General features: G+C 49.2%; 1 protein-coding gene across 1 annotated transcript in view; it reads left to right on the top strand.

Moving 5' to 3' along the window:
* The window catches only part of SYN2 (synapsin II), a gene marked incomplete at both ends in the record, with an annotated part of 151,398 nt that extends 129,370 nt beyond the window's left edge, over positions 1–22,028 (top strand). The window contains 6 exons of the mRNA XM_082848859.1: positions 691–765; positions 1,196–1,298; positions 2,458–2,607; positions 15,448–15,508; positions 19,124–19,355; positions 21,893–22,028. Coding sequence (XP_082704985.1) covers positions 691–765; positions 1,196–1,298; positions 2,458–2,607; positions 15,448–15,508; positions 19,124–19,355; positions 21,893–22,028 — 757 coding nt within the window. The remainder of the gene's footprint in view (positions 1–690; positions 766–1,195; positions 1,299–2,457; positions 2,608–15,447; positions 15,509–19,123; positions 19,356–21,892) is intronic.
* Between the last annotated feature and the right edge of the window lie 3,013 nt (positions 22,029–25,041).

Here is a 25,041-nt window from a genome sequence, read left to right as displayed (position 1 = left end):
ACTAGTTGACTCTAACACGTGCTCTTGGAGGGAGGGTGCAGAGGGCATGGAAGAGAAGGGGTTGGGGACCTGACTCCATCAGCTGCATGTGGTGGATGAGGCAGCTTAAGCCTGAAGAGGTTAACTGACTTGTCCAGAGTCATGTTGCTGATACTGTAGGCCCTCAAAATTAACTGCTGAATTAATAAGTGAGCTAGTAAGGAAGCCATGGGGAGATATTCACAGGAACCCTGAGGGTATTTCCAGCATCAATAGAATTCAGTTCGTATATACCAACTCAGCCTAGATACCAAGTGGGTAGGCTGCTGGGAATACAAGACAAAATATATACCCTTAAGTGATTAATAGACTTGTGGACAGAAGACTTAGCTCAAATAACTAAAGTAAAAAGTAGACGCAGGATTTTAAGTGAGGTGTAGGCAAAGTCCTCTAGGTGTTCTAAAGAGAGCAAGTGCTCATCTGGTTGAAAGGATCAGGGAAGGCTCCGTGGAGCCAGAGCAGTCTGGGTGGGACTCTTGTAGAAAGGAGGAGAGCATTGCAGGCCGGGGTTGGCGGAGGCAGCCAGGCTCTAGGCTCAGCAGACAGGTCCCCGGCTGTTTGCGGGAGAAGCAGGTGGGGAAAATGGCGGTGAGCCCTCCTCTTGCTGGCCCGGCTCACTGTCTGTCCTGTCCTGGCGGGACCTTGTTGTAGGAGGACGTCGATCTCAGGGAACTGGAAGACAAACACTGGCTCTGCAATGCTGGAGCAGATCGCCATGTCAGACAGGTAAGTAAGGGGAGGTGTCCGTAGATGAGGAGGTGTAAGAAAAGAGCCCTGCCCAAAGGGAGCCTCTGATCAGGCCAGACAGATGGAACCCAAAGGCCCAAGCACCCAGTTAACAAGATCAGGCAGGAATGGGTTATATGCTGAATTGTGTAGATAAAAGACGGGACATGCCATAGAAGGTCCGGGAAAGGAGGAGTTACTGTGGGCTGGCATTGCCAAGAAAGGCCACCTGGAGTAGGTGAGACCTGCCCTGAGCTTGGGAAGGCAGGTAGGATCTGGAAAGCAAAGCAGGAGGGCCCTGTAGACAAGGCAGTGTATTTGATGGCGGTGGAGGGCGGGAGGGATGGGGCGGGGGCTGGGAGAGGTAGAGACAGCAAGGAGAGCATGGGACTAATGCCCCAGCCTCGGGACACCTTCCCCTCCTTTCCAGGTACAAGCTGTGGGTGGACACCTGCTCTGAGATGTTTGGTGGCCTGGACATCTGTGCTGTCAAAGCTGTGCATGGCAAAGATGGGAAAGACTACATTTTTGAGGTGAGTCTGGCCCACACAGTATCTCAGTAAGAGACAACCCCCTAGGCTGGAGGCCAGACTTTCGGCTTGAGACCTACATGGGCAGCACGGACTGCATTTATGTTAGAGTCTCCTGAGCCCTGGGAAGGTTTCCAGATGACACAGCCAGGGGGTATGCATAGCAAAAACACACCTGCCAGTGGGAGATGTTATTTCTAACCAGCTAGGCTGACCCACACCACTAGTAAGAGATGCCAGACTTGGGTTCCTGGGTCCTAGCCTGCCACTCCTCTGGGAAGACTTTAGTGGTTTTGCCATTCTTGGTCTCAGGAAGCTGGTTTTGGGAATCATTTGGTCCAGTCTGCTCATTTTGCCAGTGAGACAACTGAGGCCTGATGCCATGAACATGTGCCCAAGGCTACATAGTGAATCGGTGTCAGCCTGGACTAGAACTCCTGGGTGCAGGAGATTCTTCTTAGCCCTTCTGTGAGCCTTGAGACACTTGACTCAGCCTGAGCCTCCGGCACAATTTTGCTGACTCTTTTCCTGTATTAAAGGGAGAGTCAGTGGCCATATAGTCTTTCACACACATTCCCATCCAGTCTTCCCAGGAGCAGGAGAGGCTCCTTGCCAAGAATTGGTGGTATTTGCAGAGGATTCATGTCAGGAGCCCAAAGTGGGCTCGGCATCTGCTCCATGGTCTGCTTGGCATGTAACTTCTGGATGGTCATACCTTCCGCCTCTCGGTGGGCCTCAGTTTTCTTATCCATGAATGAGAGAGTTGGACTCCAGAGTCTATGATCCTGGGCAAGCAGACACTCCCTCGAGGAGGAGAGTATTGATCTGGACCTTGAGGTACAGGAAAAATTGGATTGGTGGTGAGAAGAGAAGGCATCCTCTCTCCTTGCTCTCTCTTTCTCCCCACCACCTTCAGCCACCAGACTGAAGTCTCCCTGAGCCCTGGCATGGGTGAAGTCTGGGGGAGGCCCAAGGCAAAGGCTTGCAGGAGAAGGGGATAAAGGCCAATATATGCAAAGGAACATGCTTCTAGCCAAAGACAAAAGCACCAGCTTCACCCCAACCTCTCTCTGCTGGCTTAAGTCCTGCTCATTCTGAAAGACTGTACCAGGCCTTGGATGTTTCCAGGCCCTTTCCTAATCTGGGCCACTTCCTCCACCAGGTCATGGACTGTAGTATGCCGCTGATTGGGGAACACCAAGTGGAGGACAGACAGCTCATCACCGAACTGGTCATCAGCAAGATGAACCAGCTGCTGTCCAGGACCCCTATCCTGTCTCCTCAGAGACCCTTAACTACTCAGCAGCCACAGGTAAGCAGGGAGGAGACAGAGGAGAGCCAAGAACCATTGCCAAGCCCACTGCTCTGGACTGGTGGCTCTAGGATGGAGCAGAGGTCAGATACCTAGAGGTCTGCGTGGGCTCTGTGTAGTCTTTTCCTTCTCCCTCTCTTTCCCTTCCCTCCCCTTTGGACACCTGATTATCTTCTACCACCCCTTACAGAAACCTTCTCATTAGCAAGCTGCAGGATCAGCTTTAGAACTTTCCAGAGATGGGGCACTGGCTCCCTTCCCTCTGAACTTGAACACTCCAGGGAACCAGAACCTGTTTCCCCTGGGACTTTTAAACTGGGAGGTATCTGAGGAAGGGCTCGATCAGATCTCTCATTAGCTGTTCACTGCCTGAGAGGTCTGCCGCATTTGTAGAGAAAGAAGGGTGATTCTGAGAAATCTCCTGGTCTGGAGAGAGGGGAGAGTCAGGTCTCTCATTCTGAGCGAGTGTGACAGGGTAGAACTCATATTCGAGTTCTGCTTTCCTTCCTGAGGGAGACGAGGCAGCTTTCTCCAGTTGACTGTGGTGTATGACTCCAGGCAGTCACATTCACAGTGACAGTATTCCAGCTGCAGGTCTAGTGGGAAATCCACACTGAGGTTTCTGTGAAACCTCAGGCCCCGTGGCACCAGAGTGGGCTAAAGACAGTCATCTAGGAGGTAGCTCATTTTTCAAAAGTATCGCCAAACTCTTCTCTCCACCGTATAATAGAGTAGTAAGAACTTGGGACAATGAATCCAAGAACTGAGTCCTAGACTAGCTCTTCCCTTAAACAGCTCTGTGACTCTGGGGGGAAGTTACTACCCTTTCCAGGGCTCAGGTTTTATCCCTTATAATGAAAATCTCTCAGCAATCTTGCTTTCGAGATCCTACTTCAGTTAGGGAGGTGGAATAGAATAGTGATTCAGAATGTGGGCTTTGAAGCAGGAACTATTCAGATTTGAATCCTGGACCCTCCATTTACTGGCTTTGTGACCTTGCACGAGGACCATATCCGTGGCTCAGGAGAGATCTAAACAACAGCCCTTATTTTCTAGGGCTGTTACAAGGATCAGATGAAGTGAAGAACCTAACACATGGCACAGCACATGGTAAATGCTCAGTAAAGGCTACCTGTGTTGTTACGTAAGCAGCCTCTGGGTGTGGGTTCCCTACAGCCTTAGGCTTTGAGATCATCACTCCCTTTTCTAAAGATGAGTGCTGGGATTATACTGCAATCAGGAGCCAAGTAATTGGATTCTTGAAATCTTTCAGTAAGAAAGAAGAAAAGGAGGGGGAGAGGGCAAAAAAAAAAAAAAAAAAAGATAAAGTCTGGATTATTTAGTATAGAAGCAAATTAGCCCACATTTATCTTTTCATCATTTGAACATCACAGAATCATAGCATAGAAACACAGAAACATCTGTGCTCTCTTTGGGTATCCAAGTTGAGAGTGGCCCCATGTGGCGGGATGTTACCATAGATTAGCTCTTGTGTTTGTTTCACGCCTTCTATAGGTGGCTCACGCTCTGGGGGCCTCTGACCAAGTGCAAGAATCTGTTCCTGTGCTTCAGGAATGTAGTCACTAGATAATTAGGTAGGGTAATTAGGAGAACACACTTTAGTTGCTTGTTAGAGATACAAGCCCATTATTTGAATATTGTACTTAACTAGAGGTGATAAAAAGATTTTCCCGGTTAAAATAATATGAGGCCTGCAGTAGATTCTATGATTTTGTAAATCTGATGGGATCAAGGTGTTTGAGCCCTAGTCTTGCCTTTCAGTCCACACTGTCTCAGTGATGGGATTGGCAGATTGATGTTCATTCCTGCTCCAGAGGAAAAGTGACAAGAGCCCCCTTCCCCCCTTACCCACTGAGAAATACAGAGAATATCTGGTAGCTGCTTAAACAATTTATGACAGAGTAAAAGAGCCTGTTGCTGCCCAGGCAAGATAAACAAAAATGGGCTGCTCTGGGATTCTGTGAAGGTTGCTTAAGTACTTTTATAAATGTGTGCAACACTGTCTTGGCCTCCTAAAGGGAAATCATCCTGACTTGAATGAAGGCTACGCTGAGAGTCAGGAGACCTGAGTTCACCCTGTCCTTGCCACTGACTCACCAGGTCAGCTTGGTAGATTTCTATTTCTCTGCCCCAGCATCTTTGCGTGTATAATGAAGGGTTGAACCAAAAACAAATCGCTAAGATCTCTTCTAACAATAAAATTTAGATTATATGAAAATGATAGAAGTTCAATAACAAAGAAAGAATTTACCAAAGTGTTTTCACCCAATGAAAGCATTGATTCTTCTTTCATATAAGTCCCTTACTTTGTAAACATTACATATTTCAGCTTAAATATTTTAAAGAGAAGTATGTCAGAGTCAAGGCAGGAAACCTTGTAGGGAATGAGCTTCCCTAAATACAGGCACACCTGCAAAACTTCCTTGTAACAAAGCCAGTCTGGCTTCAGGGTAAGTTGTTCTCTGCTGAGCCTTACATTTGAAGTTACAACAGAAACTGTAAAACTGTGGAAAGCACACCACGCTGGCAGTCAAGACACTCAGGAGCTAGTCTCACTCTGCCGTGACATTACATGACCGTGGGTAAGTCAGTTCCCATCTCTAGACCTGTTTCCTCACGTATAAAATGGAATTGGATTAGATGATCTTTAGATCCCTTTCAATTCTAAGGTCACATGAAACCTGGAGTCAGCCCAGCTGCAAAGTCTAAAGGCCCTTAAGTCCTCCACAAGACTACCCTCACTCCTGACAGCAGCAGGAAGTTCAGATAGTTCCCCAAACCACCCTCGGGTTCAATAATTCTCTGGAAGGACTCACAGAACTTCCTGAAAGCTGTTATACTCACAGGTGTATTATTGGAAAGGATACAGGTCAAATATAAGTGAAAGAAGGATGCATGAGGCAGAGTCTGGGAGGGTTCCAAACACAAAGCTGCTTTTGTCCTTAGGATGCATTATCCTTTGGCATCCGTATGTGATAAGGCACATGGAGTGTTGCCAACCAGGGAAGCTCACCTGAATTTCAGAGTTTTTGTTGGGGTTTCATTTTGTAGGCTTGCTTGATTGATTGATCACCTCCTTGAACTCAAGTCTCCAACTTTCCCCTCCCTGGAGGTCAGTCTAATACCAAGGGGCCTGAGGGGCCCACCATGAGTCACTTCATTATCATGCACCATCAGGTGGGCTGAGGGGCGCCCACCTTGAATAACAGACACTCCTGTCACTCAGGAAATTCCAAGAGTTTAGAGGCTACTTTCCAAGGGGGGAGGGGGGTGTGAGTAAAGGCCAGATCTGTCTTTGGGCAAGGCCAAATTCTTTACTACATACATAATTTAATTAATTTAGCAAATGTCTCTCAGATACTTTCGAGCCTTATTTGTCTGTGTTTTCACTGACTAGCACAGGCCTACCCCAAAGTATGTGCTTAAAATTAGTTAATAGACTTAGGACCACAGTGATAAATGCAGTGCCCTCATACCATCCTAGCTCGCTGTGCCCTCGCCATGCTGGTAAGGGCCTTTGCATTAGCTGTGTCTTCTCTCTGAAGTGCTCTTCCCGTATTTTTGAATGGCTGGCTCTTTCATGATTGTATAACGTATTTCCTAAACCCTCCAATCCAAAGTTGCCACCTAGTCACTGGCTACCACCCCTCCCTTTTTAAATTTTCTGCACATCACTTGCTGTCAGCTACGATCATTCTCATCTGTGTCTCTTTGTCTCTTCCACTGGAATGTCGGCGCCTCAAGAGTAGGGCTTGTTCACTGCTGTGTCCCTCAGGTGTGGCAGAGTAGCCAGCCCCTGGCAGCCACTGGATGTACCCTGGGTACACTAAGGAGGGGTGGGGGCATGGTCTGCCCAGGTACAGTCCATCGTGGGTAGAAAAGTTGAACAACAATAACAAAAGTAATCTGTCTGCTTTTTATTATCACCACGTGACAGCAATTCTATATAAACAACAGTGATAAACCACTCCCACCTACCCCTTCCTTGATCTGCCATTGCAATACATATTTGTTGGACGAGTTCCCGGTTGGAATAAGTGTCTTTAACAGCCCTAGCAGCATATTGGAGTTGGTGTTGGGATTCTATGAACAATTTTAGTAGAGTGCAAATGGAAGAGAGGTAAACCAAAGCCTGTTACCTAGGTCCCCGCCAGGACTTTGAATGGCGAGCTGAGCCCTCAGGTGCTGCCACTAACTCACGTTTCACTCCTTACGTCAGGCCCCTCTTGCTGGCCTCTTTCTTCTATAGCTCAGGCTGCGAGAGCTTCTGGCCTGAGTCACAAGCCCTAGATGCTACTTCTTGCCCAGTATTCTAGGTCAAGACCAGGACAGACTTATGACTAACCATTTGTCTACCTTTCTCTCTTTCTCCTTCTCTCTCCTTGCCTACAGCTCCCCTATTAAAGCTTTCATTTCTTTGACTCTAAAAGAGAGCCTACAGGAGGTTAGGGACAGGGGAGGTGAGCAGAGGGCCTCCCTTATCTTGTTGTCAGCCAACTGCCTAGACCAAAGTGGGTTAATTATAGGAAACAGAGAGCAAAGTCATGGGGCTGGGCCCAGGCCACCTGCTGTGCCCAGTTCTGAGGGTGTAAGAGGCGCTAAGTCTCTGAGAGCAGGGAGTGGGTGAGTGGCAAAGCCTTCTCTGGCTGATGACAGCTTGGTCTCAGCCTGGCTGGCCTGCCGGCTTTAGGGCTGCCCTGAGAGTTGGCCATGGCAAAGGACCCTCTACTCTGGAGTGCCTTAGGGATACTGTTCTCAAGGTGGCAGTGACACCTGGTGGCCAGTGGTGGCCAAAGCCTCTAGGCTATTTACCTACAGAACCTCCTCCCTGTAGGCCTGCTCTCCCCTCTCTGTCACACTCACTGATCCTGGGGTCTGTCGTCTGGAATCTGAGCTGGGCCTTACATCCTGGGGCTCTGGAGAGGTGCTACTCCTGAGACTCGGGGGAACCAGGGAGAGAACTGCAGGTGGACAGAGCTTTCAGGTCATGCCTGCAGAGGTGGTGTCCTAGGGCTCTTCTTCATGCGGCTAGTCTGTTTTCATTTCCTATTACATGGCTCCCTTTTTATTTTCCTGTAAAATCTTCCAGAGCCAAAGGGCTGAATTGCTAATGAAGGGGTTTCGGACACCATGGGCTTTCTATTTGGCTATGGGCTAGACCCATGAGGAGTGATTCTAAGATTCAGCCTTTGGAAACATTAACACACATAATGTGTCCAGGAGGAAGATGAGGCTCCTCCCCGATCTTGATCTGATCAGAGCACACCTCCAATGTTGCTTCCTGTCTGAGGGTCACAGCATAACAAGGACGAACTCTAACTGGACGGTGCTCAGAGGAGGGAGACCTAGAGGTTGGGGCATTTGGCAGATCTGTTCTATGAGTAAAAGTTAAAGGGGCTGTCGTGAAGCAGCAGTAGTCTCAAGGAGCCCATGACTCAGTATCTTCAGCTCTCCAACAGCCGTCATGGGGCAGAACTGGTGCCAAAGGCAAACCTACTGGAAGACGTGAGTAAAGTCTCTGATGCTAAGAGAGGAAATGGCTGCTCGGCAAAGCGGTATGTGGCTGCCACGTCACTGCTGATGTCCAAGCCACTTGTCAGGCACATTGTGAAAGGCTGGGCTGGGGGCTAGGGCTGTTGGAACAGGCAACTTTTAAAAATCTCCTTCCAGATCTAAGATGCTGTGATCCAGGCCGTGTGCTAGCCACAGACCTGGGAAAGGCAGTGATGAGTGTTCCGAATTGAAGGACTGAGGCCTGATAACCTCTGGCCTCTGCCGGGGCATTATGCAAGTCCTTTTTCACTGGCTCTCTGGTCTAAAAAGATACTCAAAAACCTTTCCAGCCAGGTCTTTCAAGCTACAAAGGGCTCATAAAGATGAAGTCTCTTGAGTACAAGGAGACCAAGATTGAGAAGGGGTTTCATTGGCGTCTAAAGGGCCATGCAGTTAAGGAGGAAACACAACTCACATCCCGAACGCGGGACTAAGAGGGCTTCGTTCAGTTTAGAAGAAGTAAATTTCAAGGAAAGGCCTTCCTGCTTCCCACAGCTGGACTGCTCTAGGGAATTTGTTCCCCTGTGAGGATAAGCTGAAAATGTGAGATTTGAGGCAGGTTCAGATAAAGTCACTAGTGACCAGGTCCCTTAACAGACTATTCAGGGAAACTGACTATTTTGGGGCTATCTTAACTTTTAAGGGACATCTTTAATCACTTGTAGCTGACATTCTGACCTCGGGTGACCTGGCCCTCTGGGTCCCCATAGGTCTCATGGACCGCGCCACAGGACATTTCTTGTGTCGTTAGGAAATCACTGATTATGGGAGGGCTCCAATCCGATGAGCTCTGCCCTTGGAGCAGCAGTTCCCCTCACAAAAGGAGGAGGAGCTCATCCTTGGGTGCCTTTTATACCCTTTCAGAAGGAGGCAGTTGGGCACTGGGGACTGCAGGAGTGATCCCAGAAAGGTCCCAAGGTGCCTGAAAACACGCTGTCCCCTTTGCTCTGGCTGAACCTACAGCCTCCCGACCACATTCCTTCCCGCTGCCTCATTCCCCCTGGGGTCCTGGACCGGGGGCGTGGGGCCTGATCAGAATAGCTCTGTGGCGTGTCCGGCGAGGCGCTTGGCCTGGCCTCTTCCCTGGGGCCAGGCCCTGAGACCCTTTCTCAACTTCCTGCCTCAGATATGCTGAGCAAGCACAGGCTTTCCTCCGTGGCGGGGCAGCTGGACTCAGGCCAGCAGCTCTCAAGGGTTGAGTCAATGTCTTTCCTCCCTCAGCTTTCCAGCCTGCTGGGACCTCAGATAGGAGCTCCTCTCTCCCAGCGTGTCTGCTGAAAGCCACAGGGTGGCAAATTAAAGGTGCCTTTGGCAAAAACCCACAAACCCTCAACCGTGGACTTGGTTTCTCGCCCAGACCCGTGATTTCCTTTCCCGTCAGCTCAAGAGCTGACATTTACTGCTTTCGAAGTGACTTTTCTGCATCTTCAGGGACCTCGCTGGGACAAGTCAGTGATACAAGTCAGAGGGCATGGCATAGCTTAGCCCAGAGTCCACACCCTACCCCGCCCACCCAACAATATCTTCTCCACTGATGCATGAAATCCTACCATTAAAGCGTCATGCCTTTGGATTGATATTTATTATTACTCAAATAATAGTAATGATGCTCAGATCATTACTTTACCTGGCACTTTATGACTTACAAAGCACAGCCATTACTTTAAGCCTCACAACTTTTACGTGAGACGGTTTGAGCTGGTATTTCTGACTCTGTTTTACATATCAGCAAAGAGAATGCCAATGATTTGTCCAAGGTCACACAGCCTATAAGCAGGAGAGCTGGATCTTCTGGTCCCCAGTTCCAAGGACGCTCTGCAGTAACCTGCACTGGGCCCTTTTGATGCGCCACCAGAGCATACAGATGGTAAGAATGGAGAGAGCTGGCCCTTGTGCTGTGTGGGGGAACCCTCGCCCTCCTCCTCGTACAGCCCCGTGCTGAACCTCCCAACCTGGAGGCACCCGTGCTTCACCAGCTCTCTCCTACTCCCCTCTCCCTGGCTTCCCTGGTCACTAAGGCCAGTGGCCTCAGCACAGCGGGACCCGAGCCCGGTCGGCTTGGGTGGGGAGCAGCAGCAGCCTCCCCTCAAAGCCTGTGCCTGCAGGACACCTCCCTGCATTCTTGCTGGGCTCGGGACTCCACAGCTAAGGAGGGCTCGTCTCTTACCGCAGACACCTAAAGACCCGAAAAGTGTATGCAGGGCTTCATGGAAGCCCAGAGCCAGAAGAGCCTGTAGAAGTCGCCTGCCTGCAACTGCATGAGCCCATCCACAGCATCTCTGACAGTTCGTCCAGGCCCTGCTTAAACACTAATGCCAGGAGGCTCACTACTACCCACACCAGCCCTTGACCTTGGTCAGATTTACACTTGACTAACCTTGATCTTCTGTTCAGTCCTGGAGGCTTCCCCATTTACCACATTTAATCCTTAGACTTGGCTCATTTGGGAAACTGAGACTCAGAGATTAAGTAACTTGCCCAAAGTCCCACGAGGAAAGATGTCATTTCACACTTCTCACCATCCTGTCTGCTCCATGTACCCATTTTATTCCACTGGTGTCCACCTTAAAGAAGGTGCCCAGAACTGATGATTACAGTGCTCTCCTGTGAGGCTTAGCCGCCCAAAGAGCAGTGGACCTGTGGCCTCCCCTTGCTGGGACGCTGATGCGCCCCCAGCGGCATCACATTTTTGGCAGCAGCATTACAAGCTGGCACCCTCTGAGCCTGTCGTCTCTCTAAGCCCAGGGTTGTTTGGGGGTTTTCCTTATGCTGCTCCAAGGCCATTTATTCTCCTTTTTTGTGTGCAGCTGGGCACAAGCATTGGACCTCACATTCTTACCTGTTTGAGTCAACTCAGCTTCCTGAGGGAAATGCTGCAGCTCAATCTGGCCCTGAGTTCCTGCTGTGGGCTGGCTACAGGCCAGACTTTGGCAGTGACGCCAGAGTGGCCAGACTTCTGTGGAATGCGGCATCCCAGGCGGCTCTTGGTGACTGGAGACAGATTCCATGGTAGCCAAACCCCATAGGGAATAGGCCCCCAGCCCCAGCAGACAGAAGGCTTGTAGGCAGGGCCAGAGAGTCTCAGCCTGGCAAGGGACAGTCCTGGGGGACTCTCCTGGCTCCCATAACCCCTGGGAAGTCTTCAGTCCACAGGCTCCAGGGGGCGGGGGCAGGAGAAGCTCCCTAGGCGCCAGACAGGGGTGGCCAAGGCACATTCCCAGGCTCCAGTGCAAAGGAGGTTTCTGGGAGCTCTTCCGCTGAAGCTTTTGGAAGGGAACTTTTGGGCTCAGTTCATCCTTGGGTGTCTTGTTTGTATATTTCTGAGGCTGAGGAGAGCCAGGACCAGGCTTCGTGGTATGACTACCCCTATCAGCTCATGCTGTGAGTTTCCCCATCAGAGCTTAATCTGTGGGATTTTTAAAGTTTTTTCCGGACTCATAGGTTCTCAGAGTTGGAAGATAAACTGTAGTGGTCATCTAATCTATTTCATATTCAATAAAGGTATATTCCCTACTGTATCTTTGTCAGGTAATTCTCTAGCCTCTGCACGAACATACCCATCTCCCAAGACAGCCTCTTCCACTGTTTTTACTATAGGAAGTTCTTCCTGTAAGTGAAAGTCTACCTGTTGGAGCTTTTGCCCACTGGCCCTTCTTCTAACCTTGTGCCCTATGGTCTTCCATAACCGTCTCTGAAGATAACAGTTCTCTGGGAGGAGAGCATCTTAAGCTGCTCTTGATCAATGTCTGAGGTGAATCATTGGCAGCTGTCAGTGGTACAAAGTGAGGCCCTGGGGGAGGGGACTGGCAAGTGCCCCTAGCGGCTGCACAAACTGTATGAGGGGGTATTCCATTATGAGAGTGAGACCTAAGAAGCAACAAAGCTTCAGAGGAAAAGGCCCCGTCAGCATCACCATTACCATCATCTGTCGTATCTTTTGTAGCACCTGCCAGGAACAGGTACTTATAGATATCTCTCGATAGATGTCTCAATAGATAGATAGGTAGGTAGGTAAGTAGGTAGATAAATAGGTAACCTCACTTTATCTCATAGAAACCATTTGAAGAAAGGCAGGTGCAGGAGGGAAAATGACTTGCCTGATGTCACAAAGCTAGTAAGTGGGAGATTTAGATTTAACCCACCGTCTTCCTAACCCCAAAGCCCAAATTCCTCAGTCACTCTGCTGCCCAATCTTAAAGACTTACTATTGGAGACCCAACAGCAGTGTGTGTGTGTGTGTGTTGGGTGGGGTTGACACCCAGCTTGGGTAAAAAGGCAGCCCTGGTATCCTGTGCGCCCATTACCAAACACCATCCTGCAGACTTCTCTTCCAGTTGGCAGCCAGGCCAAGAGAAAGTAGAGCTCACAATGGGAAAGAACTCTTGGGACTGAAGTATCCCTACCATGACTGGATTACTCAGGCTTGATGTAAGAAAAGGAAACAATTTCTGCTTCTTCGAGACTTGTTTTGACTTTCCCTTCTGCACCTAATATGCAGGCACATGGAGCAGGCCTCATGTTTAATTCGCTAACCTGAGCATTTTCAGAGCTGCTAATCAGAGTTGATATCCAATACAGTGTGGTTTAACATCTATGGTTTAATAACGTTTTTCTCATAAAAGACTTCTACTCTACTCCGTTTTGGACTTCACTGTTGTTGCATGGTCGTTTATCTAATAAGCATTTATTAAGGACCTCTTACGTGCTCAGTCCTGTGCTTGATGACATTGGTAAAATGGCGATAGTCTTAAATTTTCCAAAATACTCCCAATTTTAAGTATTTTTACCTTTTTAATAAATAGTTACCATATCAGACCATATATCCCAATTTTTCTTTGGAAAGGAATGGGCACTGTAATTGTTAGGAATTCATGAGAAGATGAAGACTCATAGCCCATGCCCTCAAGGATCTGGCGGCCTCCCTAGCAGCAGCATCCCAGCCTTCAGGATAACAAGACAGTCTATTAAGTGCTATTGTAGGATTTCAGAGAGGAGATCAGAATTGAAAGGGACAATCAGAGGAGAGATTTCATGGATGAGGTAGAATTTGACTTAGACCTCCAGGATATGTTGGGTTGGATTGGTAGAAAAGGAGAAAAGGTATTTCTGGAGGGTATTTAGCATAAACATTGGAGTGGCCTAAGTTTAGAACATGAGGGAGGTAAGTTTAGAACATGAGGGAGAGAGGCTAGAAGGGCCAGTCCAGCCATGCTGAAGCAAGTTTCTGGTGTCAGCCTGAAGAATGTGGACGTCATCCTGTGGGCAATGGGAAGAGAAGGTCAAACTGCCTGGGCTCACATGCCAGTTGCCTCAGTACGACCCTGGGCAAATTACCTGCCTTAGTTGGCCCTCAGTTTCCTTATCTAAAAATTAGGGATGTTGATACCTCGTAGAGCTGTTGTGAGGTTTAAGGGAAATACTGCATAAAATTGTCCATCATGTTACCCAGCTATGTAGTGTTAGCTATAAATTATTTAGAGCAGTAAACTGATACAATTAGAGAAGGGGTTTAAGAGGATAATAGGTATCCAGAACATCGATTGGAGAAGAGACTGAAGATTTGAGAGACTGTTCTAGTAGTCTAAACAGGAAATGATACAGGCCTGACCAGAGTTGGTCAAGAGGAGATGGTGAATCTTAGATGCCAAGAAGGAAGAACTGATGGGTCTCGATTGCTGACTGGATGGTGTGGGCCCTAGCTGGCTTACTGGGTGTGGGTGTTTCATTGCCGGGGTTCAGACCCACCTCGTGGATCCCATGAAAGTCCCTGGAAGAAAGGAAAGGAAGTGTGGGTGTTCTTGCTGTGATCTGTGAGAGGTCGGGATTGTAGATAGAATGGGCACCCTCTGATGCAGTGGCACCAGGACCTTTCAAAGGCCCCCTGCCTCCTATCTGAGATCCTGTTAGTAGAACTGTGACAGCAGTGCTGTCATTAACAGACCATAATACTGGAGAGGGTAGCGCTTCTGCTCTCCCAGTAGTGGAGCTGAAAACGGGCCTGAAGGCCAGATCGGAGGCCCATGGGAATGGGGAACAGTTTTAATATGGGAGTAGGGCTGGGGGGCCTGTCACAAGGGAGAGGAGCAGTGAAAGAGGAAGTGGGGTGTGCTGAAGACACACTGAGCCTCTCACAGCCTTGCCTCCGAATCTCCCTCCTTTTTTTTTTTTTTTTGCAGTACGCAGGCCTCTCAGTGTTGTGGCCTCTCCCGTCGCGGAGCACAGGCTCCGGACGCGCAGGCTCAGCGGCCATGGCTCACGGGCCCAGCCGCTCCGCGGCATGTAGGATCTTCCCGGGCCGGGGCACGAACCCGTGTCCCCTGCATCGGCAGGCGGACTCTCAACCACCGCGCCACCAGGGAAGCCCCCGAATCTCCCTCTTTGGCATCACCATCTGCACGCTCGGCAGCCCCCAGGCTTCATGGAGCGTTTCCCCCTTGCCAAATTCAAGCCCCAAATGCTCACTGCCTTTGGTACAAATGTTAGACAAACTGAAGTCACATGCATCTTTGATCCCGTTGGGGCATAATCAGAATCACAGCTGGGAGGAGAGGAAGCCTGGGAGGAGAGCCATGTTGTTGGGTAAAGTGCAGTTATGCTGTTAGAGAGGGAAAAACAGCTTGGCCTTGAGCACTTTTACAAACATTAACATCTTACTCCTTCCCTCTGGTTAAGGAGGGTCCTGGGACACAAAAGACTGCCCCCTCCTTCAAGTCCCTCCCTGTGGGAGTTCCAGCCCAGCCCAAAGAGTGGCTCTGACCCCTAGGTCAGCCCCAGAGCTGATCCCACCCCAGAGTTAACTCCACAGGAGAAGTGAGCCAAGTCTAGGCTAGCCACCTGGTGCAGCCCCCGCTGGCACTCCAGCCACTCTCGGGAGTTTGGTGTTGATCCTTCCTCAGGAAGCTGGGCCTGTGAGTGCCCGGGGAGCTGGCCCTTGGGCAGCCCCCAGAGAAGAAAGCAGATGCTGTTGGAAGTCTCAAAGCTTCTAGAAAGAGTGTCTACAAGGGAGTGAAATGAAAAGAGGGTAAGGAGGTGTCAGACACTCCTGTCAGAGTGGTTCTAAGCCCCAGGCTGCGTACACTTGGGCCCCGGCAATAACCCAGAGGCTGAGAGTCCCTTCGAGGCGTTTCCGGAACAGCAGAAGCCCCTGGGCCAGATCCCGCTGGATCCCACCAGATCCCTCTGCAGCCTTGCCACAGAGCCACGGGGTTTCTCTTTGGAATCTGCTTGGAGTTTTGTTTGTATCTCTTTTGCATTTTTGTCTTCCAGAGTGGAACACTTAAGGATCCGGACTCGAGCAAGACCCCACCTCAGCGGCCAGCCCCCCAAGGTTGTTTACAGTATATTCTCGACTGTAATGGCATTGCAGTAGGGCCAAAACAAGTCCAAGCTTCTTGAAGCGATTGGTAGTTAAGTTTTCAAAGCAGAAATTTTAAGCCAAAAACAAACAAGGAAAGAAAGGAAAGCGGGGAGGGGAGCAACAGACCCTCCCATTGGTGCCATTTCTGCGTTTTTTCAAGGCTGACTGGACTGTGTTTTTCCTATGCAGTGTCAGTGCCTCTGTCTGGTTGTTTACCTGTTCCTGTTCGTGCTTGTAATGCTCACTTATGTTTCTCTGTATACCTTGTGATTCCAGGGCTGTTTGTCAACAGTGTACAAAAGAATTGTGCCTCTCCCAAGTTCAGTGTGACTAGCTTCTGGGTGGTTTGATAGTATATTTTAATTACATAATGTGGGGTGAAATAGGACTGGGTGGGGGGGGTGGACAGGGGAGAAACAAAGACCACAAAAATAAAACCCAACTCCCCTCCTTCTCCCCCCAGACTCAGATAAACTGCCCCCCACCCCCTGCTTACCTCCGTGAGTGTGCTTGGGATCTTCAATGAACTGTGCTTTTTGCTTCCTTTCTGCATGACTAGGGTAAATAGATAGAAGTTTAAGAGATTTTCGAGGTCTTATTTCCGTAGCTTCATCCGTTGAATCTGAAGGCATCCATCTTTTTCTCCATTTGCTAAAGTTTGGTGCATTTGAGTTTATGTGAATAAGCTGGCCGTGCCTGTAGAGCTCTTGTGTTTTCAGTGATGACGTGAAATATAAAGAATAAGCTATTTTCAGGAGCGTGTTCTGTATTTGACATCCCAGTATACCCTTCGTTTTATTATTAACTAATTAGCTATGAGATTAGACAAAAAAAAAAAATGGGGCCGCTGATGTGCAATATCAAAGTGAACTTGTGAGTATTTTCCCTGTGTTCATCTTAGTCCCTGTAAGTTGTTTTTACTTTGCCGTTTCTGAATTGGCCATCTGTGCGCTTCTGTGGAACTGAGGCTGCTTCGTTTTCCCCAAAGCTTACTGTGTACAGAGATAATTCTTTAGCAATTTGGGACATAGAAGGCAGGGAGCTACTGAGAAGTCTGGGAAGGATTCAACCATTCTTCTCTTGGCCTCTCCTGAGGCATCACGACATGGGAGCAAATCGAAACTGTGCCGTTTCCCTCGAGTGGGTACACTGCCTCCAGAGCTCTGAGGTGGGCACCTGCTTTCGCTGTCAGCTGTTCCAAAAGCCCTCCAGAGTCCAGAGAATGAAGAGCTTTATCTTTCCTGAGAGGGACTGTCTCAGATTTTAGCTTGTGTGTTTGGGGCCGTGGTTCCACAGCGGTGGCTCTTAAAGAGCCCTCACCCGTTTGTCCTCTTTCCTCCGCCATGCAGCTCCTGGGCAGGGATGAGGCAGTTACTAGACCAGGCCTCAGGTCAGTGCCTCATCTTGCCATGTCCTGGCCAGACCAGGATCGGGCATCAAGTGGCCTCCTCTAGCACCATGGGCTGTGGGAGTTCACGCCAGCAGTTTGCCTTTTAGAAGAAGGGCTTCTAGCTCTACTTTTGCATTCCCTCTCACTTCTGTACTGACATGTCACCTTTCTGGATTGCCAGGTTTGAGGAATAACTGGTGTTGGTGGTGTGTAACATGATTTCTGTGTCGAGGGGCACGTGCCCTGGTTTCTGTCTTGATTGCTGGCAAATTCTGAGCTACAGGGAAATGCACTGAGTGTGAATGTTCTTGTCCGCGATTCCTCCCTTAGACGATGTAGATGCCGATGGTGGTCGATCTGTTGTAAATATATACATATAGATGCAGTTAAGCACTTCCAGGTGGGTTGCATAAGAATCAGGTCCTTAAATACCTCCCAATCTGATGAAATGATAGAAAGGAATAAAGAAACATTTCCCAGAATGGAGGAATACATTTTATTTTTTTAATTTATTTTTGTCCAAGCGGTGAGCTGACGGTGGTGTTGCTTCTTTGCATGTGATCAGTGTGAACATTCAGGTGCTTTTCATGTGACATTTGTGAGCCACAAATACGAAGTTGCCGTTTGAATTTAGTCAGGCTCCAGGGTGATGGTGTCAGCCACGGACTATCAGGTGAGGGAGAAAGGGACTAGGGCTCCCTCCCAGGGCCGAACACAAGCAGACAGCACACCCTGACTGTCCTGTGCCCTCAGGCAGCATGCTGAGGACAACTCTGTGGCCTGGGGCATCCGTGTCACAGTATAGGATTGCCGTTCAGGTGTTTTGTACCCATTTCTTTTCTGATGTTGTCGCCTTTTTTTGTACCAATCTAGCGGGGAGACCCTCAGCCAATGCTGGAAGTGTGATTGAAGTACCTCTCTTTTGTGACTCCTGTACAGCTTAATGTGCAATAAAGGAAAAGTTATATCTGTCTTCAGTGTTAAGTTGTAAAGTTTCTGGCTACTCAAGCATCTCTGTGCAGTTGGGAAAGCACTCAGGTTTCTGGTACAAGAGGCTGAGCTATCAACCTGCAGTACTTTACAAGAAAATGCTGATACAAATGATGTCAAACTTTGGAAGAGGCAAAAACTGGTTAATATGAAATGCACTGCTAATCTACCATCTTCACTAGTTTTCTGATTTGAACTTAGAACTTCTTCAACATGCAAAATTTCATTCATTTACTTATTTACTTATTTATGTGTAACTCACCCTGGTATTAATTGGTCATTGATGATAAAGAGGAGTCCATGCCGTGTAGAGGGGAAACTGGCTTACAATCATGGATGTACTGTGGTATAGACATACAGTTCTGCCTCTCCAGGGGGTACAGGTGTCCTGGTGTTTCTAGAAAACTAAGTTACAGTACAACTCTTAGCTGTCGTTGAGTTTCTGTAAGCCAGCTCCTTCCAGTGGGCACGTGAACGTGGACTCTGGGATTGAGACTGAGAAATGAGATCTCCAGGTCACCACATGGTTTTCTGTCTCATGTTGGGAGAAGGGGATCCTGGTCCTTTTGGGGGGGCCTCTTCTTTGCCAAATGGTGCTCACAACATCTCCAGGGAGAGAATGGGACTTGGATTTCTGGAGAATTTCACCACATACACCTGGGAGGGACTGGAGCCCCTGAGGATGGTACTAAGAGGCAACTGGACACGAAAGGTCCCAGTCATGGGCATGACTTAATGCTGAAAGGAAGCCCTGCTGGGGGTACGGCAATCAGACATGCAGGCGTGGAGCAGGACAGACTAAGGCCGACTCCAAAATAACGGTGTGGAACTTGAGACCTCCTAGTACACCGTGGGCCAGGTTGGCCTGTACCTGAGGAACCTCTGGGGGAGAGGGGTGGTCCCTGTGGTCTGGGGGCCTTCCGTAAGAGATCTCACCTCTGATGGGGGCCGCTCATCCCACGGCTTCTTCCCCATGCTCCGACTTCTTTTGTGACTGAGCCGCTGTGAGTGTGAGGAGGAGCGCGTAGCGGCGACGTCTGAGGGTAACCGGGGGCCTGCTCTGGAGCCCTTCAGAGCCTCGGATGGCTTCTTGTCATGAGCTTATCCTTTGGTAATTAAATAGCCACACCCTTTGGGACATAGATTCTAATAAGGAAACCCTCTGATATGGGTAAATTATGAAGTTTTTCTTGTACTGAACCTAGGGGGCCCTGGGCAACCCCAAGGAATGCCACCCCCAGGCAAGGTGCTACGTCCACGCCGGCTCCCCCCTGGACCGTCGCTGCCACCTTCCTCTTCTTCCTCCTCCTCCTCTTCTTCCTCCTCGGGCGGCCCCACCACCCACGGAGATGCACCCTCCAGCGGCAGCTCCCTGGCAGAGGTCCAGCCACCCCCGGCTGCTCCACCACAGAAGCCCCAGCCTCACCCACAGCTCAAGTAAGAGATGACTCAGCAGCTCCTCCCTCCCCTCTTCCTGCCCCTCCTCTCAGGCCTTGGGCTCCAGAGCTGCTAGGAAGCACCTTCAATCAGACCTCCTCCTAAAGATACTTTTGTGGGGTTTTTCGGGGGTTGGGTTTTGGTGGGTTTTTTTGTGGGGGGCATGGTTGGGTTGATTGGGGAGGGCAAGAAAGAGGGAAGTGAAAGTCTTAAGGTCTAGCTAGAAGCTCAAACCCTCCCCTTTCTTCCTGGGGAGTGGCAATAAAGCAGTTACTACCCCCTCTCCCATTCTTATATGAGCTTCGGGTTTGGGTTTTTTTTTTTTATTTTTTAATCCTCCTCCCACTCTTTTTTCCATTCCTTTTCTCTGTGTGTATATGTGTCTTTCTCTTTCTAAAAAAAAAAAAAAAAAAAAAAAAAAATTTTAATTCTCTTTTCTGCCTCTGACTCACAGTTTAGGGTGTGCCAATCAGCAAGGCTGCCCAGAAGGAAAAGGGGGAAGTAGTTAAATCCATTTCAGCTTTTTACCTTCAGCTTTGTCAGAAGGAGGTTGGTTTCTGGTGTGGTCATCAGAGGAGAGACCCTGAGGAACTCCATCCTCTTGGGTTCGCTCATTCCCAACAGTAACCCTAGAAACCTCTGTCACACTATCCTGCTTCAGAGGACAGAACTGAGGGCCCCTAGAAAACAGTATAGCTGCATTTGGTAGGGACAGCACCTGGGTGCTCAGCTCCACCCTCCCCCAGAACCAGAGACGGCTCTCTTCAAGGTCTCCAACCACAGACCTCTGTCATGACTGTCAGCACAGACAGCCACAGCCCGGGGGATCGGAAGCGTTCCGTGAGTGCATCTCAGTAAAGAGATGAAACTCTCAGGGACAGAGAACAGGGAGCTGTCGAGTTTGGGGCTCAGATGAGCCACTCAGAGATCATCTCTAGTCACTGCACAGATGAGAAAACACTGCTGAGAGAGATCTGATATTGTCAAAACCCTTCTACTAGTTAGCGGCAGAGCCAGGATGAGGGCTCGGGTGGTCCAGATGACCACTTCCGTTGGGTCTTCCAGTCCTGTATGATGGGAGGGCCATCCCCCAGCCTTGCATTTCATGTCTCGCCTGCCTCACACTTTCCCCTCAACCCCGTCGTTTTCTGCAGCTGACTTTTTAATCTCGCCTACCTTCTCTTGAGCCAACTCTGGCCCCAGTCTAAGGGCAGATCTGTGGGCTGTCACCGCCTTTGGGCTGAAGCTGTTGAGTCGAGCCAGCCTCTGATGACAAGCAGGAGGCTTGTACCTGTGCCCCCGGCCTGTGCCTGCAGAGGAGTCGCCGCTCCCAGAGGCCAGCATGTTGGGGCTCATCCCAGGCAGGCCCAGTGAGAGGCAGGGCACCTGTTCAGCCACTGCGGGAGAAGAGACAGGCTCATGCCCCTGCAGAAGGGAGTTTCTGGGGCTGTGTCCGAGTTCAGGGGAGGGCTGGGAGCGCTGAGATACTGGGAGAGGAGTTCTGGAGCCAGGAACCAGCAGGAAGGAGACAAGCAGAAGTCAAGAAGGAGAGAAGACGGCCATGGAGACGCCAGACCATGTGTCCTCTCCTGCAGTGTTGGGCCTGGCCTCCTCTCCACCTTCTTGCCTTCACAGTTTTTCTCTCTGACTCACTAGTGTCTCAAGGGAAAAATTGGTCCCTAAAATGTGGGCAGTTTGGGTTTTTTCATTAGAAAACTACCCAGTAACCTTGTGTAGGCCTGATGTGTATCTCTGTTGCCCCGGACACCCTGAAACTCACACACCTCATATTAGGCTCCTCTGAGGAAGGCTGCAAGGGCGATTACGCCCATTGTAAGGACGGTAAATGGAGTTGTTAGAGTTCGTGCCAAGTCAAAAGGTTCTTCTGGAATCAGAGAAAAAAGCAAAAAAGAAAGAGCTGAAAAGGCCTAGCGATCATTTTACCAGACATCTACATAACACAATTAAGAAACCAAACAAGAAACCGAGTCTCAGAGAGGCACGTGGCTTCCTAAGGTCAAGAGTGAGTGAGAGGCGGGACCAAGGCTTTGACCCAGGTCTTCTGATGCTGGCTCCACTACTGGACAGTTGATGAGAAAGAGAGCACAAGAGTCCACTGGCCCCTGGTTGCTACGTTTCATCCAAGGGGAAGGGTGTGAGATTCCTGGATTAGTTCTTGCCAAGTTGGGGCCCTGAAATTTAGCCTGTGGGCCCTTTAGCATTAAGTGAAAGGAAGAGCCTTGAGCCACCCCTTCTTCCTCTTTCCCTTCTCCTTCCTTCTCTTCTCTCTTTCCCCCTTCTCCCTCTCTCCCACGCTGCCTCCATCCTTTCCTGTTTGAGCAGCACTGCAGGTAAAGAAAAGAGCACAGGGACCTCCCAGGGGCCTGCTAGCATGCCCCATGCTGGCTTTCTCCTCTGCCACCCAGTCTCCCTGGGGTGGGAGTGGGCGTTCCGGTCGTGTATCCTCGTGTCACCGTCCTTCCCTGCCTCACTGGGAACACCACCCTCTCACATTCTCTCTGGTTTTTATCTTCAAGCAAGTCGCAGTCCCTGACAAATGCCTTCAGCTTCTCTGAGTCCTCCTTCTTCCGGTCTTCAGCCAATGAGGATGAAGCCAAGGCAGAGACCATCCGGAGCTTGAGGAAGTCCTTTGCCAGCCTCTTTTCAGATTAGCTCTCCAGACACACAGGGGCACCCAGCCCAACCGGGAAAGGAATCCAAGACATTTGCCGACAACAGTCAGCCACACTTGGTGGTGATGTCCCATGACCTTAACGTGTGTGGCCCCCTCCTCTGCTCTGTTGCGCTCAGTGATGTGCTGCAGCTCAGAAAGGACCAGGTGAAGGTCTCAGAGCAGGCGCCTACCCAGCAAGGGGCACCTGACGTCAGAGAGGATAGAGCTGCTTCCCTGTAGTCGTGAGAGCTTCCTCTGAGATCCTCGTTCGCTGTGACTTTAGTGGCCTTATTGTGATAGCACCATCATGTCTTATTCTTTCTTTGAAACCAGGATTCCCTTCACTGAGGACACCTGGTTGCTTAACCGAGCTCAGATGCAGTGCTAAGCATGCCCCCCTGTAGTCAGTGCTACCTGTTTGGGGAGAATATACTTACCCCAGAATAACTCTTGGCTCTAAGTGTTAGGGACTCACCCACACCTGGATCCCTTGTCACACCTGTTTAGCTGTTGAAAACACACCTGCCCAGCACACAAGATTCCTCGATTGCTATGGTAGTGAAGCACCTGTAGTCTGCTGACCAGAGAGATCAAGAACCTACAGTCCCCCTGCCACCTCCGGCGTTGTTCTCCTGTGTGGGATGCAGTGATCTTGAGCTTCTCCAAAACTGTGCTGTAGAGAATGCATGCCAGTGTGCCAAGTTTTGTGTTCCTCTCCAAATAAATGTTAAGACCTTTGGTGTAATAAAAAGCAGCAGCATTAACCAGCATTTGATTCAGCCATGAGGTCTCCCCTAGGCCCCCCTTTTGACTGAGAGACTGTACGTGAGGCACGTGCGTGTGTGTGCGTGTGAGTATAGGGAAGAGAAAAACCCAGGAGGGTGAAGCTGTTCGTGTTGGTGTGTGTGTGACTGTCTTTGCAACGGTTGAGAATACGGCTGTCCTTTAGATGCCCCCCAGGCTGCGCTTCCTTACACCTCCCCAGTAACTCAGCAGTTCTACCAGTTGTACTGAATGTGGAGCCTTTCTAATAAGCATAGCATCTTGGCTTCCGTAGTGGCCCAGTTGGAGCTACTTGTCTGGCCCATCAGTCTCCTCAGCTAAAACCCACACGGAGGTGCCCATGAGGCAGGATGGGCCTGCTCTCGTGAGTGGGGTCCGCCAGTCTCCCGGCATCCTGAAGAAGTCTGTGATAGAGGGCGGGTTTCGAGGGATTTCACTATGGCTTCTTTGGGACTCGGGAGTATGTTCCCAAAAAGCCACAAATGCTGTGAGAATGCATACCACATCTGCGTTGATATTAACATCTTATCTAAATAATTTCCTACACGTGTTCCCATCCTACTAACAACTCGACAAAGTAACACCCATCCTAATGCCGCTGTCTTGCTAACGCCTCACAAGTAGTAGGTGCTGAGAAGTCAGAGAATGAAGTTCTCTGGTGCCAGGGTCTGCTTTCTAACTCAGCCCATGCTTCCAGGGTTTGAGGATGTAGACTTGTGCCTTCTTCCTACGCTTAAAAAACAGCAAGTAGAACCTCCATTGAGTGACACCTGGTGGGGGCAGCCCTTATCCCACCACAGTGCACATAACTAGGGAACAAACAACTAACAAAACAAAAGTGGGGCAGGCAGGTAATATCTGTGCTCAAGGGAATTGATCTTTATGGTTCCTTCCATTTCCACCCAAGAGTCTACCACTTGCGGTCACTTCTATCCCCCAGTTCCAAGTATGTTTTAATAAGATGAATTCATTTCATCTAAAAGCATTTATTGAGCATTTAACATGAGCATAAACATTGTGATGGATTCAAGGAAATATTTACTAATATTTCCATAGTGCATACTAAGTTCCAGGCACAATCCTAAGTGATCCATATATATGAGTTCATTTATTCCTCGCAACAACCCTACATTATAGGCACTATTATTGTCTTTTGATTATTTTACAAATGAGGAAATGGAAGCAAATCAAGAGTCAATAACTTGCCCAAGGTCACCCAACTGGTATGTGGTGGAGCTGGGATTTGAACCCAAGCAGCGGAGCCCCGTGGCCTTGCCTACTTTGCTATATTACTTTTACTTAATCTAGCAGAGGCAACAAGACAATTTTATTAAACTGTACATAATGTGATAACAAAATTAGAGATGTACACAAAAATTCTTCACATCCATACGCACCTCCTTCCTTCGCCTTTTCTCTATCCCTTGGCCCCAGGGAAATGAGGGGTGGGAGAACGTTAGGGTACTTGTTACCAGTGTTGACCCCTTGTCCTAGAACTATGAGTAACATACACAGTGTATCTTATTCTGATCCAATATAACTCTGGTTCTTGAAAAATTACTCATTCTTCCACACGTGACGTCAGACCAAAAGCCACAAGTGGCTTATTTAGAAAATGAGTCAGCCTGGAACTGCTGGGGTGTCAAAAGGGGGAGGCAGCTTCCTAGTCCAAAGGACACATGGATTCTATCCAACCCTTAGTAATGGGGTGGAGCCAGAGGTGGGGGAGTTCCATTCAGAAACAGCACTCTTGGTATATAAAAAGATGGCCCCAGAGACTGGGAAATTTGCTACTCCCAGAAATCAATAAATAGCTGCTGAATACCATGATAAAAAATTTTCTAAAGCTGGGATCTCCAAAGGTTGGAGAGAGTCCTCTATAGATCTTGAAACCTTTGGTCTGTCAGCCACTTCTGACCACTGTGCAACCAGCACTGCAGCTGATGGGGATTCCCTACCCACATCCTCACCCCAGATGAATAGAGATAGACACTTTATCCCTGCCATCATCGAATCCGCATCTCCTTGGGTCAAAATGAATTCAGTTTGCTTATCATTTATCTGTTCATAACTCTTTATTGTATACTTACTAAGCTCAGTAAATTCTTGGGGACGAATATAAAAATGAATTAAGCAAGAATTCTGACCTCACAAAGTTTACAGCCAGTAGGGGAGGTAGCATATAAACAGATTTAAAGTAGAAAGTGCTGAGTGTCATAAGGCAAATGC

Source organism: Leucopleurus acutus (genome assembly GCF_964270905.1).
Source record: "Leucopleurus acutus genome assembly, chromosome: 10".
Taxonomy (NCBI): domain Eukaryota; kingdom Metazoa; phylum Chordata; class Mammalia; order Artiodactyla; family Delphinidae; genus Leucopleurus; species Leucopleurus acutus.
This window is presented reverse-complemented; position numbering and strand designations above follow the sequence as displayed.